Raw genomic sequence first — 16,093 nt, forward strand, 5'->3', positions numbered from 1 at the left:
CAAGTTAGTCAGATGTGATCTGCCCTTTGTAAATCCATGCTGGCTGCTCACAGTCACCTTCTTGTCTTTCATGTGGCTAGAGATGGCTTCCAAGAGGATTTGCTCACAAGCTCCTAGGAATGAAGTAAGGCTGACCAGCCTCTAGTTTCCAGTATCCTCCTTCCTGAAGAGGAGTGTGATGTTTGCTTTTCTCTAGTCATGGGTAACCTCTTCTGATCGCCATGACCTTTCTAAGGTGACAGAGGCCAACTCCCTCAGCACTCAGAAATGCATACTGTCTGGTCCCGTGGCTTGTCCAACTGGCTTAAGCACTCCCCAGCTGCATCTTTCTCTACTCTGGACAATGCTGTATTCCTCACAGACTATGCTAGAAGACTCAGGGAATTAGGAGGCCAGTCCTTGCTAGTAAAAAAAACAAAGCAGAAAAACCCCACTGAATACCTCAGCCTTTTTATGTTCTTTGCAGTGGGTCCCCTGCTCCACTGAGCAAGAGGTTCACATTTTCCTTAGCCTTCCTTTGGCTGTTAATGCACTTACAGAAGCAATCTTTGCTGCCCTTCACATCCCTGACTAGTTCTACTTCCAGCTGAGCTTTGGCTTTCCAGACTCCATCCTTGCATGCACAGGCAAAAATCTCTATATTCCTCCTCAGTAGCCCGTCCTGCTTCCACCTTCTGTGTACTTCCTTTTTTGATATGAGCTCAGTCAGAAGGTCCCTGTTCATCCATGCTGGCTTTTTGCTTGCTTGACTTCTGCATGTTGGAATTCACTGTGCTTGATGTATTTTGAAATTCCAATATATTTTAGCACTTAAGTCCTGAGCTCAACTAACTCTCTTAAAATAAATAAATAAATAAATAAATAAATAAATAAAGGCCTTAGAGTTCTGGAAATGATGACTAGGATGTTGAGGCAGAGAGCTTTACCTTGCTAAGCTCTACTCTGCACAGCTTTCCTGGAATGATGCTAATAGTTAGATCTAGACGATCCCTAACTAGAAAGTCAATTTGACAAAATAAATTACAAAAGCAAAATTGGGAGGAACAGCATGCTATTTCAAGATAGGAAGCATCTACCTAGAGAAGTGGATTACCTTGCATCAAATTGAGCAAATAAGCAACATCCAGATGACCTTTTAGAAGATATGCTACAGACAGTAGTTATTAGCTGACGGTCAATAGCTTGTATCACAACTAAACTGCAATTTTTAAGTGATTCACTACTGAACATGCATGTAGATTTTTTACATCATTTTAATGCATTATGTTGACACTTTAAAAAATGTACCACAATTTTGTCCTATTGAAGTGAGGTATATGCTTTCATTTAAATTATGATATAATTTATAGAGAAAAATGCATGATTTTGGAGTTGTTAGTGCAGATAATGCTTACCTCTTTACAAAGTGGTCTAGGGACCATTATTTTCAGGATTCGACATATCCTTGCAATGAACACTCTGTCCACCATTGCTCGCTCCTTCTTTCCCTCTTTCTGTGTCACACAGAAGCAGCAAAACAGGAAAAGTGAGATTTTTCTCTGTATTGTACTAAGTTGTTTACATGTCGATGTGATATTTTTCCTTATCCAGATTATTTGCAGCTACCTTTTTTCTGCAGCGCATTTGCAACATTCCCCTCCAATTTAACACTTGCTCACACAAGTCAAATGAAATGTAAGAATCAGGAGTGTATGCCCTCACAGCTAACAGAAATTGTAAAGAAGAGAACTGAGTTATTGTAACAAATTGCAATAGGAAATAGCTGCTATAATCTAAAAAAAAGTTATTTCAAATATGCGTTAAAAACAACGAAATACAAACAATGCAGACCACAGCATTACAATGTCCAATTACAAGTTGTAACGTAATACTAATAAAAGCATCACTGTCTAGTAACAGATACAAATTCTGCCATCTCTTAAAGTTGCTTGCCTCTGGAAGACATCATCACGGAGTATTTTAAAAAATGTATTCCATCTTTTGTCTAGACTACCAGCGGTCTGAACTCCTCGACTGTACAGACCAAGCTCACGCCAAGTGAAACCAGAATTTTTTTTATTGCTTTACCTCTTAACAGTGCAACCTATTCCTGGTGGACTACACCTACCTGATGAAAAAACACCCCCTTGTACACCCATATGGCTTCTATTTGGGTCATTTTACACTTTTTTACCCCATGCAGCCCTATCCTCTGTCTTGACTAAATGGAATACTTTTTAAACAAGCTATCACTTTTCTTTCTTTCCCTTTACAGTTCTGACATGAGAATTCAATCCTGAAACGAGACGAAAAGGGCACACACAGGAACTTAAACTCCCTCTTACCAACACAACCCTGCTGTCTTTGATACTCAGGACTCACGTGGAACATTTTCATGCTATATGATAATGCATTAATTATCAATGTCTACAGCAATACTAGAACATAGATAGGAAATTTGAAAGAAAAACCTGGGAAGACAGGATGGAAGAGAAAGACAGGAAGTAGCTTGTGATTCACCATTAACTAGCTGAAACAAAGCCGACAAGCACTTTTTTTAAAAAAAGTTTTTTATTTACAGGGATGATTAAACCACAGAAACTTGCACAGGGAGCCCAACTAAACCCCTTCCTTTACTGTTTACATATGCAGCACGATGGGCAACAAGTGCAAGCTCTGAGCCCCAGCAAGCACTGATTTACTCCGAATGCTCTCAGAGTAAGCCCATAAGAAATCAACTGCAGTATTTTCCCCTTCAAATAAAAGTGTTAATAAAAACTACAGACTGATAGGATGCTATATGGCAAGTGCAAAAATATTTAGTTAAGAATAACTTTTTACAGAGAAATCCAAGCAAGCCCAACGACTAAAGATTACTCTCGGGGGCCTAGTGAATTACAACTGTACAGAAATTATTGCTGTGCCTTAACAGGAATGACCAATACAGTGCTGGATGTGTGAAATTCTTAAGATACCTGACTAAATGTATTTGATGTTTCAGCTGCACCTATTCTCCCTTCCTCTTTAATCACTTCTCCCTCATCTTTACCTGTGTTGCACTTCCATTAATTCCAACATCCTCTTCCCCTCAATTTCTTTACTTAAACTGTTAAGCCCTCATTTAGTATAATTACATCCAAGAATTGTAAGAATACAAGAAAGCTAGTTAGGTTTTTACAAATGGATGTAGGTCTGCAAAACACAAATGTTTATCGTATGTAATACAGTAAAGGTCTGGCTGGGTATAATATTGTATTTACTCAATGCAAGCCTTTAAGTTTTCAGCAATGCTGCAAGTATTTGAAATAGTTCTTTATTCATACCACCATAAGATACAGTATTTCTAATCATGGGCTCTGCCCTTCAGGCTTACCTGTTCTATTTTATTTGAACATGAAACAAAAAAAAAATTAAAAAGGGGGCTTAAAGGGATACATTCTGTCGAAAACAAAAGAATTAAAAAAAGAAATCAGGAAAATGTCAAACCTACCAGAAGTTTGAATTACTTCTTAAAAACTGTCAGACTCTACATCTATTCCCATACTTTTTAAAAATTAAATTAACAGCAAATGCAAGTGACATCAAACCTACAGGCAACTATTTGTTGCAACGCATAGAGCTAACCTTATAACACTAGTCTTTAAGTGTTCATAAAGCACAAAGATTTAAAAAAGCACATGGTAGGCATCAAGCACCATTATCGTTACACCGTAAAGCTTCAGCCATACATGATTAACCAGTCTTCCATTTGTTTCAGCAATGCAAATTTGAAGCATCTTTAAGATCACATTTGCACCATACCCATCATTCTGTCCGCAATAATATTTCAGTCATGGTACTGAAAGTAAACCAAATTGTCAGTATTATTTTAAAATGTTACAGGAAGAAAAAAATTACCTCATTGTTCTGCAATGCTTGTTTTCCACTTCTCTTACTGTAGAGGAAAAAAAAGTATTTTACTTTTTATTAACATGGTTTTTTTTTTCCTTGATATCTGTTTACACACAGCAGGCAAACAGTAAAGCTAGGGACTATATCCCTATCCAGACCAATACAGTGCCTTCACAGCGGTCTACCTTTTCTGTCACATATGTGCTGCTATTTTACTGTTTTAACAAAACCTCCTTCCACCATTTACTTTCACCCAGGGAGATGAAGTCTCTCTCTTTCACCTTCGAATTTTGTTATACCCTGTCTTCTGCAGCAAGAGCTCCTAGTGTTTTAGTATTTCTATCGTATACTTTGTAGGAATAGCTACATGGCTCCAGGGACCACAAGTGAAAACTACATGACTGCAGATTCAGCAATCCAAACACCACAGGTTTGATGTTTCACATTATCTACATAAGCCAAACAGATTTGTTTTGCATGATATTTGACTTTTAAATAACACATTTTACTACATATTGGTTCATAAGCCTGTTACACAGAAAAAAATCCTACGAAACGAAGTTTCTGTGAAGGTGTGCAATGGAGAGCTATTTTTTTCTTCTTTTTCTTCCCCTGCATTTTTCAGGGCAGTAAGAGGAAAAACAATTCTCAGTTAGTGCTAAACAGACAGTCAGAAGTACAAAGCTATCTCTTTCCCCTGCTTTTAAAACAGGAGAGCTGGCATATTTGATAGTTATAATTTGTCTTTTTTCCTTTCTGTACATTCAAACATTAAAAAAGCACAGGAAGCAGTTAGAGAATTTACACATGTATGAAGCTTAAAAGTGACAGCTACCCAAATTAAACTGAAACCAACCATTTTTCAAACAGCATACTAAAATGTTTAGAGCAGGCTGGCCTTGAAACTACAATATTCATGCAGTTTCAAGACAGTATGAGGGGAAATCACAGGAAAGAAAGAACAGAGAAAGGCATTGTTCCTTTTGTCTGTAACATCAGGACTGTTGCAGAGACGGCTATGCAACCAGCCATCCTGCAACTCTAACAGCAGCAGTGTTTTAAGGCTCGTGCTTTAAAGCTCTGCAAATAAAGTATGTAGGATGAAATCACATCTATTTTAATTTATGATCTATCAATGACTCAGCCCAATGAAGAGAAAGTACTTAATTGCAAAGAAGGAAGAGACAGGGCAGCAGAAGAATGTGAGAAAAGAAGGGAAGGAGAGGACCAGAAAAGTGAGAAGGGAGAGATGCCAGTTTAACAAGAACTTAATTAAAAGCTAATGACAAGACAGAGGCATGAGAAGGCAGAAATCTTGTAAGACTACTTCTGCAAAAGACAGAACAAAGAACATGAAGGGTAGCAGAGGGCAGAATGTGGGAGAAAACAACTCAAAGATTCAGAAGACATGTAACACCATGATCCGGCCTTGATGGAAACATGTCTGTGGAAACAGCAACAGTGTGCAAAGTCTAAGAAACAACTTGGAGACAAGATCTTGGTGATGTAGGAAAACCAGGTGTTGGAGGAGGATATTGCTGGTACAAAAAATTGCTTCTCTTCAATACATGTCATGATTTTTCAAAGTACAAAAGATCAACTTACTAAAAAACAAAGAAAGTCCTAGAGTTTACATCAGTTTATGAATTTAATCACATTTGGTTTGAAACAAGGAGAAAAGCAGTATTGTTAGGAAAGAATGAGTCATAATCATACCAAGTCAGTATTTTCCTAGATGATCCATGACTTGCAACAATGCAAAATTAAAGTACGCTGCTTTTCCAGATCTGCTATAATAATTCCTAGCTTTGCCACTTCAAGGCTTGCCAATGTTTGAAGTCACATCACTCATTATACACAACTATTTCAGCTTTAAAAGGATCAGAAATGAATACATTAAATAGTAATATTTTAAGAACAAAAGGCCCAGAATTGTTTTGGCAGCTGAATACCTTTGATGTATTTATTTAAACCTTTTTTCCTACAGTAGCTGTAGAAATAAATTCAGTAGCTGAAACTATTCAATTCAGCTGAAGCTGATTATCCAGTAAAGAAAAGGAATCCAGAAACTGTGATCTCATATTTGTGAGCTCACAGTTAGTATTTATAATATTTACAAAATTTAAGATACAAATGAAGTATCTGTAAATTCCAAACCTACAGAAAACAGCTTTAACAGTGTTCCTTTTTTTTCTAAAAGAGAAATTAAAGTGAACACAAAACAAGATTAATACTTCAATAAGAAAGGAGACAATCTTACCTATAAACCATGGATTAAAATAGATGAAAAAATAAATGTGGCTAAATAGCTCAAAAAATTGCTCTCAAAATTAATCCATTGCTGTTTTAACAAGTAAAACCATTTTGCTTGCAATAGAAGACTGTGTCACAGTTCTGCCTAGAATAAACTTCTACAGGCTGATTACTGCAGAACTTCTCCTTCTTCTAGAGAGTTATTTCTCCAGCCCAGTACCTGCTGGCACTACTCCAGACTCCATTATACTACTGTAGGACTTTTTGTGAGGACTGTGGTTGCATCTTCAATGAATTTAAAGACTAAATAACACCCTCCATTAGTCAGCAGGAGTACAACAAGGCTATCTGATTACAGCAGAGAGTTCTGGCATTTGGAACAGATTCAGCTCTCTACTGTTCAGGCCTCATTTGTTTAATGCTGGAGCATCACACACCTTATTGCTCAAGGAGAGTAAGTGCTACACGCTGCCCAAATTCTCTAGTGCAAACAACTGTGGTGTAGGGACCATCTTTGAGAAAACCAGGGTAAGGACTGCTTGAAATAGAAACACAGGGCTGCTTTTTACTGCAGTGTTTGAGTTTAATAGTGAGTATTTTTAATACCCCTATCATAAGCCTTGAAGCTCAAGTGCTTGGTAGGAAGTGGTGGGATTATAGACACAATACAGCTCAGGTTAGCACAATTCATCACATGCTAATCCAATCACTATTACAATTCAGGCAGCTACTAATCAAACTGCAGAAAAGCTCTATTTTTGATCTTCAGCGCAGCTACTCTCACTTCACCACAAGGTACTTTGCAATGAAACCCTTGCCTGAGAGTGCATATATTGAGACAGGGGCTGGACTGGTTGGGACACTGAAAATCTAGTACCGCGAGAAGAACTTCCACAAGTTTGAATGGGAGTAAAATCAAATTCAGCAGTGATGTGAAAAACGTCCTCATACAGGCTAATGTATCTACATCTATAAGGTACATCTCTGTTCTTCTTTCCCTCAAGGTCAGAACTTTGCCGTAACCATTCACCATTCATCTCCCCTTTTTTCTCCTATATTAGGAAGTCTTGAGTAGTTTCTCCCACCCTTTCCTGTTTTTTTTTTGTTTTTTTTTTTTTGGGGGGTGGGGGGGGGTGGAGGGGGCTGCTGCTTTTCTTCCAGCCCTAGGATATTAGATTTGGTCAAACAAAATTCAACAGTTATATTACAGAGACTAAGAGAATACAGGACCCTGATTTAAGCCCAGAAAGACTGGAATCTCCGCTGTTGGAAGTTTTCTAGATCTGACTGTGCAAAGCCCTGAGCAATCTGATCTGAATTCAGTGTTGATTCTGCTTTGAGTAGAAGGTTGGGTTAGGTCCCTTGGATTAGATCTCAAGGTCCCTTTCATCCTGAATTATTCTATGACTCCACATCTTTTCTTGTTCTTTATGAACAGGTTAGAGATCAAAATGGAACCTGTACCTCCTGAAGAAGTTTCACTGAAGGCAGCATCTCAGATCTGTCCTGCTACTTATTATTCAACTGCACAGAGCTTGTATAGCAAATATACATGCAAAAAGCCAAGAAAGGCATAAACAGTACCAGGATGACAACTGCATCAAGTTGTTCATTCATACATGCATGGTATCCGCACAGCAGCTGACTAAAAAAAATAGATAAGTATTTACCCAATAAACAGTACGTAATATAACAAAACACCCTTCCCTAACATTGAGAAATTAGGCCAGGCAAAAAAAGCAATACATTTTAAAGAAGCTCACAAAGAGTTTCAGGACTCCACACAGGTATTTGGCAGATTAAAACTGATCCTGCTTTGGGGGCAGCAATGTACCACAAGGGAATATCAAAAAACATGAAGATGGCAATCCTTTTTACTAACCACTGCTTTGCATTTTGCATTAGATGAAAACTGAATCTTCTGCCCAATGTAAAGATCTTGAATTCATCTTCAATGTTCTGAATATTCTAGGTCTGTTACCTGAATCCTCCTAACAGAAGGCAGGTTAGCTGACAGAACTTTTCCACCACAGAATTATTCTAAATTAATCTCTCCTAACTCTGAAACATTTTTCCACAATAGATAAAGCAAGCCATACTCTCACCCACACTTAAAAGATGTTCCCTCTAAAGAAACATGCAGCAATGGTGGTTACTCAAAAAGGATCCTCCTCAACACCACTAAAGAAAGTGATCTAGGAAGCCCAGGGAAAAGACTTCAAGGCACCACTAAGATGCGTCTAGTTATTGAAAGGTCTCAGGAATATTAGTTCTGCAGTATTTATTAGCAAACAGGAAAAAGTTAAAGCATTACAGTTTCTAGAAATCTCTGTCTCCTTCAAAAAGAAAGTTCACCAAGACTCAGTGGAAGCGGTCCACACTGGGTTAAGCTAAACACATGGAACTGCAGACAGAGATGAGCGAGTCTTCCAGTTTAACGATGGGCAAAGAGGAAAGAATGGCTTCAAAATACATCTTGTGCTTAACTATAAGGGAGCTACGAAGTTCAGGACATGCTACCTTCCTTCTGTAGAGCAGGATGACTAGCTTCTGCTCAGTACAGAGCAAAGGAGGAGTATCTGTTTTAGGGATAACTAATGCTTTTCAGAAAGTTACGTTTAAGCAACTTTGCCTTTCCAAGTCTTCAGGAATTTGTATTTTGCAGATCTATTCTATTGCCCAGTTGCCATTTTCATTTTTTTTTTTAATGTATAAGACAGTTTCATAACAGTTCATGATTATCATGCAGCTCCCAAGTCAGTTTTGCAGTCAAGACACTACTATGACAAAGTAATCAAAGACAGAATATAATTCCAATGTTTGTAAAGACTGAATGCAATAGCATACCCTGTTACAGTGTGAAGAAATAACATCTATACAGAGAAATGTATAGTGTGTAGTTCATAACAATCACTGATAGATGGCTTCAAAGGCCATACCCCTCCTGCCCCCACAGGAATACAGAGCAACAGTAGTTCTTTCAGGCCAAGGGCAGCAACCTTACTCGGAAGCATAGGCACAGTCCAAAAGTGTGCCCATCTGAGCAGTACACTGGGAGCATGCACAGAAACCAAGGGAACAACTTTCTTGACTCTAGGTTGGTGGCTAGTTGCAGCATAAATAAAACTAATGGGAGGGAATGCATTCAGGCAACCAAGAAGGGCACTGAGGAGGTCAGACAGCTATGTTGCTGCAAGCTGGGGCTCAGATCTTTGTTGCATTGCTAAAGCTTAAAAGGTTTCTGCATGTGTTTGAGAAGAAGGCAGTAAAGCTGAGCTGTAGTAGAGAAAGTTGAGTTCAGCAGAAGTTGGCATCACAGCGATGGAAAAATATGCAAGAAAATACATTAGAGTTATTGCTTTTTCCATAAACTTGAACTCTGGTCTGGGCTGCAGTTATAGCTCTCCCTCATGGTCAACAGCAGAAAAAAATATATATATGTACACACTTCTCATTCCCTACTTCCCCCAAACAAACAAACAAAAAATTGTTTCACATTCTTATTCTAGATCTTCACTTACATAGCAACTATTTTATGCAACTTAAGAGACAAACCATTAATTAACTACCCAGACACAAAACAAAGGCAGTCTGAATGCTAGGAGTAGGGCTGAGTCATCTGGTTTCTCCTTTTTCCATATCCCCCAGCTGAAGACAGGTTTTCTGAGCCCCAGGAAGGTTTCGCCTCAAGATTAGGCTTTCGATGCGTTTTCTAGGAATCCTATCTATATGTTTTATTTTTTGATGTTACTGTGCGTGAAGCAAGGAGTGGTATGAACGGTCACTTTCACATTCTGGATAAACCTAGCAATACTGCTGTAAGCTTTTTACAGCTTTTTCCACCTTTACACAAAGGAGTAGTTTCCCTTTAAAACTGTTACATTCATGTAAGCAGTCTATTAATTCCCCCCTATATATTTTCACCCTCCTTGCCAAACAGTCATGCAGTATTCCAAACTAGAACAGGCTCCTTCACGCAAGGTTCACAAACAAGGCTCTGACACAAGCATCTTCAGAACCCAAAGAAATTAGACCAAATCAGGAAAGAGAATAATATCCCAAGTATATAAATACAGAATAAATAAACAAACAAAACAAGATTTGCTTAAAGTTACAACTACCATTTGCTATATTTAAAGTTTTGCATTATATTTAAAAGCTCCTCCAAATATTTGAACAAGTTTCTATCACTTCAGACTGACAGAAGTACAATCATCACCAAATTGTGAGTTCATAAGCAGCTCAGTTCATAATATCTGAACGACGTCTACTTCCACTCCATTAAAGGAAAAAGGCTGAGAAGCCCAGTGACAAGCAAATGCATAGGTTGTGTCACCTAATATGACTTGTGTAAAGACTCATTTGATGTACATTTTGTGTCAACAGCTCTGGTGACTCCACTCAACACAAATGAACTTCTCCCTTTGCTTTAGCCAAACCTAAACAGCAAAGCCCCAAGCACACATGATTCTTTCCCTTCACAGGGGGGATGGAAAATACTTGTGTTTCATATATTTAATTTCTACAAAGTTAAATTTCCATACTCTACATCCTCTCAGATTCTAACAAAGATGTTGGGTGACAGAGATGACCAGTGTGTCCAGGAACAGATTCTAAAATCCATTCCACCACCTTTCCATGTACTGCAGATTCCTACTTCCCATTAACTCCCTTCTGTTTTTTTCCCCTTTCCCTAATATTAGTAGTTCAAAACGCTTTACTCTAATTCCCTTCCACTATTTCTAACCCCTCCTTCCAGTGGGAATCTATTTTCTTTTTGCAAGCAATTCAAGTACATTATCCAATTATCCCAAATTCGTATTTTATTTTAAAAACACACAGAAATCCAGGAACAATTCTAACTAGACGGATCACAGTCAATATAAAAAACCTTTAAGAAATACGTTTTAAGATTATATTTTTGAAGTAACTGAAGCTTAAACAAATATTCTGCTGCTTCTCATCCCAAGTAGTAATGTCTGATATATAAGACAAAGGTTATAAAATGAAGTCATATATTACCTTTCCTCCACAATAATCTAATCCCTTGTTTCATTTTATACTTGTGTTACATATCGTAGTTTCTTTTACAATTCTACACTGTATAACTATTTCTATATTTATCATCTTTTTGAGTGTTGATATCTAATATGCATTTTATATTTTTGTTTAAATAATTAGGTGAATCAAATTGGAGAAGCAGAAATGTAAAGGTGGAGGGAGGGAATGAGGGACTCATTTTTTCAGCTGTTTTGGCCTTTTGTTTAATATAACACAAATATGAACTATGACCCTCCCCCCCCACTCATGCACTGTTAGTAATGTTGAGGCCATTATCATTCAATTAATACAGTAACTCACAGCAACATATTGCTATCTGGTAATACAAGCAGCTGTTCAGAGAAACATTTGCTATTTGTACTTGCACACAACCAGACAGTACTTGTATTACTGCAAAATACATTATCACTCAGGAAAAAAGTAGTGTAGATTAGTTCAAAGTTTTATTTCAATACTATTTATTACTTGAAAAAACACCCATTCCAAAAATCAGTCTTTCCAGTTTTTGCTCAGTGACAGTGTCTTGGAGATTAAACTTTGTTCTGTATCAGCTTAAATCAAGAAGAAAGTACAAAGACTACTGATCTGATTTCTGCCGCTTTTCCTTCATTCCTCCACTCTTTAAATCTTCCTCCAATACCCAACACCAAAAAATAGAACCATTGGTCTTAAAAACAGATTTCAAGAGTCATTTCTCTTACTGGAAGCAAGATTTTCAACTTTCAGACCCTGATCATCAGTGATGATGTCACTTCCGTCTGCAGAAACAGTTCATGATAGACTGAAGTCAGGATTGTTCTTTCCTATATCATACACCTGGAATAAAGCAGTATCTCAAACAAGATTGCTTCTTATGACCCTAAAAGAACCCACCAAATTATAACTGATGCCATAATTGCATTTACATAATAAATCTCATGAAGAAATGAAGGCTATTCAAAGGAAACAAACTTTTTGAAAGAGCAATTCAAACGGAGAAGCAGTGCATTTTTCTTTCAATACTTTACACAGAGGATGTAACATGGAATACTAACAAGTTACTATAAGCAAACAGTTTTATATTGTGCCCTTTTGGAGGATTTTAGAAACTGGTGGTTAAAATATACTGCAAACAGCAAGTGATGCCACCTCTCAGTTCTGCACACACGAGTGATGTAATAGCTCTTACAGAAGAACAGCTGTGACTAATCCAGCTAGTACTAATTGAATGATCTTTGACCTACTGAAGTGGGTTAACATATAAAGCTTAATTATTCATACATTACTATTTGATATGACTTGTACCAGACCTTGCCCCATTGTCTGATAGCAGAGAAGTGGGTGAAAGTTGTCTTTCTTTTTCCTGCTGTCATTTCTGTAGCCAACTGTTCCATATTAAAACTAGAAAGGACACTCAAATGCTTGTGTAAGATAACTTCTTGTTGCACATTCAACAAGCTAACATTTGCTTTGATAAAAGAGGATGTTTCTTTAATTCGTGTGCTATTTTTCTCAACTTTGGTCAGCAGAGCTATGAGTGATACTGAGCCACTGCTGACATTCCAGCAAAAGTTACAAAAAAGCAGAGAGTTATTCTAGTAAAAACTATAATATAACAATATATCTTAGCTCATTTATGCATACTTAAACTACGCTGGGAAGGAGGAAGGTTTCAAAGGTAAAGGTCACAGTTGCACTAGAACACTTTCACAGTTCAGTTGAATATAAACAGCAAAACATTAGTTTACATTCAAGTCTGCAACATTCATCTCTGCCTTTAAGGTGCTCCCCAAAGGGAATTTCACTTTCCAGAATCTGAGAAAGTGAAATTCACCTCACTCTAACAAAACCAGGATTTTCAAACATTAGGTAGAAAGGTGAACAAAGCAATTCACAACGTGAAGAAATAAACCATCTCACAGGTTGCCACTATTCCTCATGCACTTGACTGCTAACTTCAAGATATACTAACAGTCCTCTCCCAGACTATCTAGATTAACAAGCAAAATTCTTCTGCTTAGTAACAAGGATGTCCACATTCTCCTAACTTCTCTCTCTGCCAAAAGCAGCAGAGGGATGTAAAACATGGAAATTAAAGGGCTAACCAGGCCTTGGACATTTTTATCATTACTGCACAAAGGTCTACCACTTTTTATATGCCAGTATCATACACCAGCGCAAGTATGTTGGAATATATAAAGATTTTGCATAATGACAGTCCCTTCCAAAACGATGCTATAATTTATACTAGCAGCAAAACATTAGGAAATGAATGATACATGAACTAATGAGACTGAAGGTGGATGAGGCAATGGTAATAAGTGGATGCTTTTGTTTAGGCTGGTGGTATAAGCAACACAGCTTACCTACTGACTAGTCTTGATAGGTAGCATTCTGTAAGGCTCCTGGCAGGATTTGCCTCACAAGGAAACATGGGAAAAAAACCAAAGATTGATGGGCAAAAACATCCTCAAAAATAGCACTCAAGTAGGGGAGTCCAAAAGCAGCACAGCTATTTTTCAAATAACTGAACAGTGGACATTAGAATCTGGAATTCATGACCACAATACAGCAGCAGCAGCAAATATGATCTAAATTGTGGAGGGACTCAGCAGCATAAGGCCCCACATGCACAGGTGGAACAATCAAGTTGACAAGCATGGTGATTATTTTAGCAACTGCATTTCTAACAGCTTTGAGAAAGCAAAATGGCTTGAGAGGAAAATTTCAGCAGTAGAGATAAAAGATAAGGTATCAGAAAAATAGTTTGCAGTATGGATAGTTGACCTGATCCCTCTTCCTCTTATCTCAATTAGCTGAAACAGTCTTTAAAAAAATCTCCCCAGACAACCCTTATTTTTATTTTTTAACATCATGCCTAGCAAATCCAGAAGATTCATATGAAAGGAACACATGCCAACTATAATTTTTAACATTTACGCTAAGGCTCAGTTTCGGTATATTCAGTCATTCTCAAGCCAACGAAGGTACGGCCATTGTCAATTATTGCAGACCAACAGCAGAAAATTTGCAAGCAAAATAGCTGGACAACCCAAGACCCTCCTTATATGTAGGTTGGGAGGAGAGAGATTACTTTGGACTAGTTCTGGTCTCCTTCTGTCAACTGAACAGCCATTAGTAGCTGTAGAATATTAAATGCACTTTAGAACTACACCACACTTCCATCTACGTTGGAAGATGTGCTCCAATCTGAAAGGAATCTAGTTTGTGTGCTCCAAGATCACTCTTCAATACAAGGGAAAGCAAGGTAAGCGGATCTCCTGATTGTCCACACATAAAAAGCACATGCCTGATCTGAACCAAGTACTAATGCAGATGCGCCCAGAAGCTCTGCCTGACCTAGTCTGTTACACACATGATCATAATACGTTAAGCATGAAAATCTTGCACTACAGCACCAGCAGCTCTCCCAGCTCACCACTTTCATGCTTTTCTATATAATTTTTCACCTTTTTACAATGGTATTTCACTAAATTAGGCAGAGACACCTGAAAGATACCATCCTTCCTTACAATTTTGATAAAACAGTAACTCTCAGCAATAGCTTGAGGTCTTGCTGTTTCTAGTCTCATGCAGCACAACTTAAATTCCAGAAATTGATCTGCTGATCACAGTTCATTCATGTCCTATGAAGTAAAGTAGCTTTACGAAGCTCTTTAGGAAATCATGTATATGAAAGGAATTTGGCAAAATAAACTGGACTGTTGCTTAATCACAGGTATATTATTACTTAAGTCTGTTGAGTAAGACCATTTCACTGTTACAATTCAGCACCGTGATAAGGTAATAGCAACTACACAGTGTCTAACTGTACAACCGTAACACAGCAGGTCTTTAGTATATGCTCAACAGTGTCCACAAATACCCTAAAGTCATGAAATGATCGAGTCTAATGCACGTTCCTCAACTGCCACATAATAGGTACCCAAGTTCCTCATAAGAGATTAACAAATACTCCCTTCGCCACACATACACCAGCCAGTCACCCTCACAGGCAGCACCACCAGGTACCTTCGCTCTGAAGTCCCTATCAGCGTACCTCACCGGTACGCAGCAGCACGAAAACAACATGGGTCCATCATTTGTCTAGGACACCCCTAGAAGTCTGCTGCTCGTTACTGCGGGTGAACTCAGACAACAAATATAACTTAATTAACGAAGTAACGGTGCTCGGATATTCGCAACAGCAGCATTTACCGCACTTAAGGACCAAGGGGGGGGAGGGGGGAAGACGCCCTCCCGGAGGGGGATGCGGGCAGCAGAGCCCCACAGCAGCAGAAAAGCCGGTCGCCCCGGCCAGGCCCCGAAGCTGGTGAGGGCGACCGGGCTCTCCCCCGCGGTGCCGTGTCGTGTCGTGCCGTGCCGTCCCGCCCACCCGCGCTCCGAGCCTGCCGCCCCGCGCCCTCACCCCCCGCCGCCGCCGCCGCCGCCGCCGCCACCACCACCGCCGCCGCCGCCGCCCCCCGGCCCGGCCCGCCGCCGCGCCTCCCCGCCCGCTCACCCGTGCTGGGCTGCCGCGCGCCGCTTGTTGAGCAGGCAGAGGAGCGCGCAGGCGGCGGTGGCGGCGGCGCCGGCGATGGCGGAGTGGCGCACGGTGAGGTACTTGCTGTAGGCGGCCATGGCGCGAGTGCAGCCGCGGACCGAGCCGAGCCTGGTCGAGCCGAGCAGGCGCGCGGAATGCTGGGAGAGGGGGGCGGGGCGCGCCCGGCCACGCCTCCCCCGGCGGCGCGCGGCGAGTTCGCCTGGGGAGCGGCGGCGCGCGCGCGTTGCGTAATGGGGCCAACGGTAACTGCCGCTCCTGCCCGCCCCCACGGCAGCGGGCGGGGGGGGGCGCGCCCCGCGGCGGCCGCCTGTCCCCGCCGGGGGAGCGCGGCCGGGCCTCGCCGCCCGCCGGTGGGGTGGACGGACT

At 39.8% G+C, this 16,093-nt stretch overlaps 1 protein-coding gene across 1 annotated transcript in view; it reads right to left on the minus strand.

Annotated features, from left to right (window-relative positions):
• Positions 1–15,885, minus strand: part of ABCD3 (ATP binding cassette subfamily D member 3) — a 36,009-nt gene extending 20,124 nt beyond the window's left edge. Inside the window, exons 1-3 of the mRNA XM_064515892.1 lie at positions 15,686–15,885; positions 3,877–3,913; positions 1,395–1,493 (exon numbers count right to left, since the gene is read on the minus strand). Of these exons, the coding sequence (XP_064371962.1) occupies positions 1,395–1,493; positions 3,877–3,913; positions 15,686–15,804 (255 nt within the window). The 5' untranslated portion in view covers positions 15,805–15,885. The remainder of the gene's footprint in view (positions 1–1,394; positions 1,494–3,876; positions 3,914–15,685) is intronic.
• Positions 15,886–16,093: the final 208 nt, after the last annotated feature.

The sequence above is a fragment of the Dromaius novaehollandiae genome, chromosome 8 (genome assembly GCF_036370855.1).
Source record: "Dromaius novaehollandiae isolate bDroNov1 chromosome 8, bDroNov1.hap1, whole genome shotgun sequence".
Lineage (NCBI taxonomy): Eukaryota > Metazoa > Chordata > Aves > Casuariiformes > Dromaiidae > Dromaius > Dromaius novaehollandiae.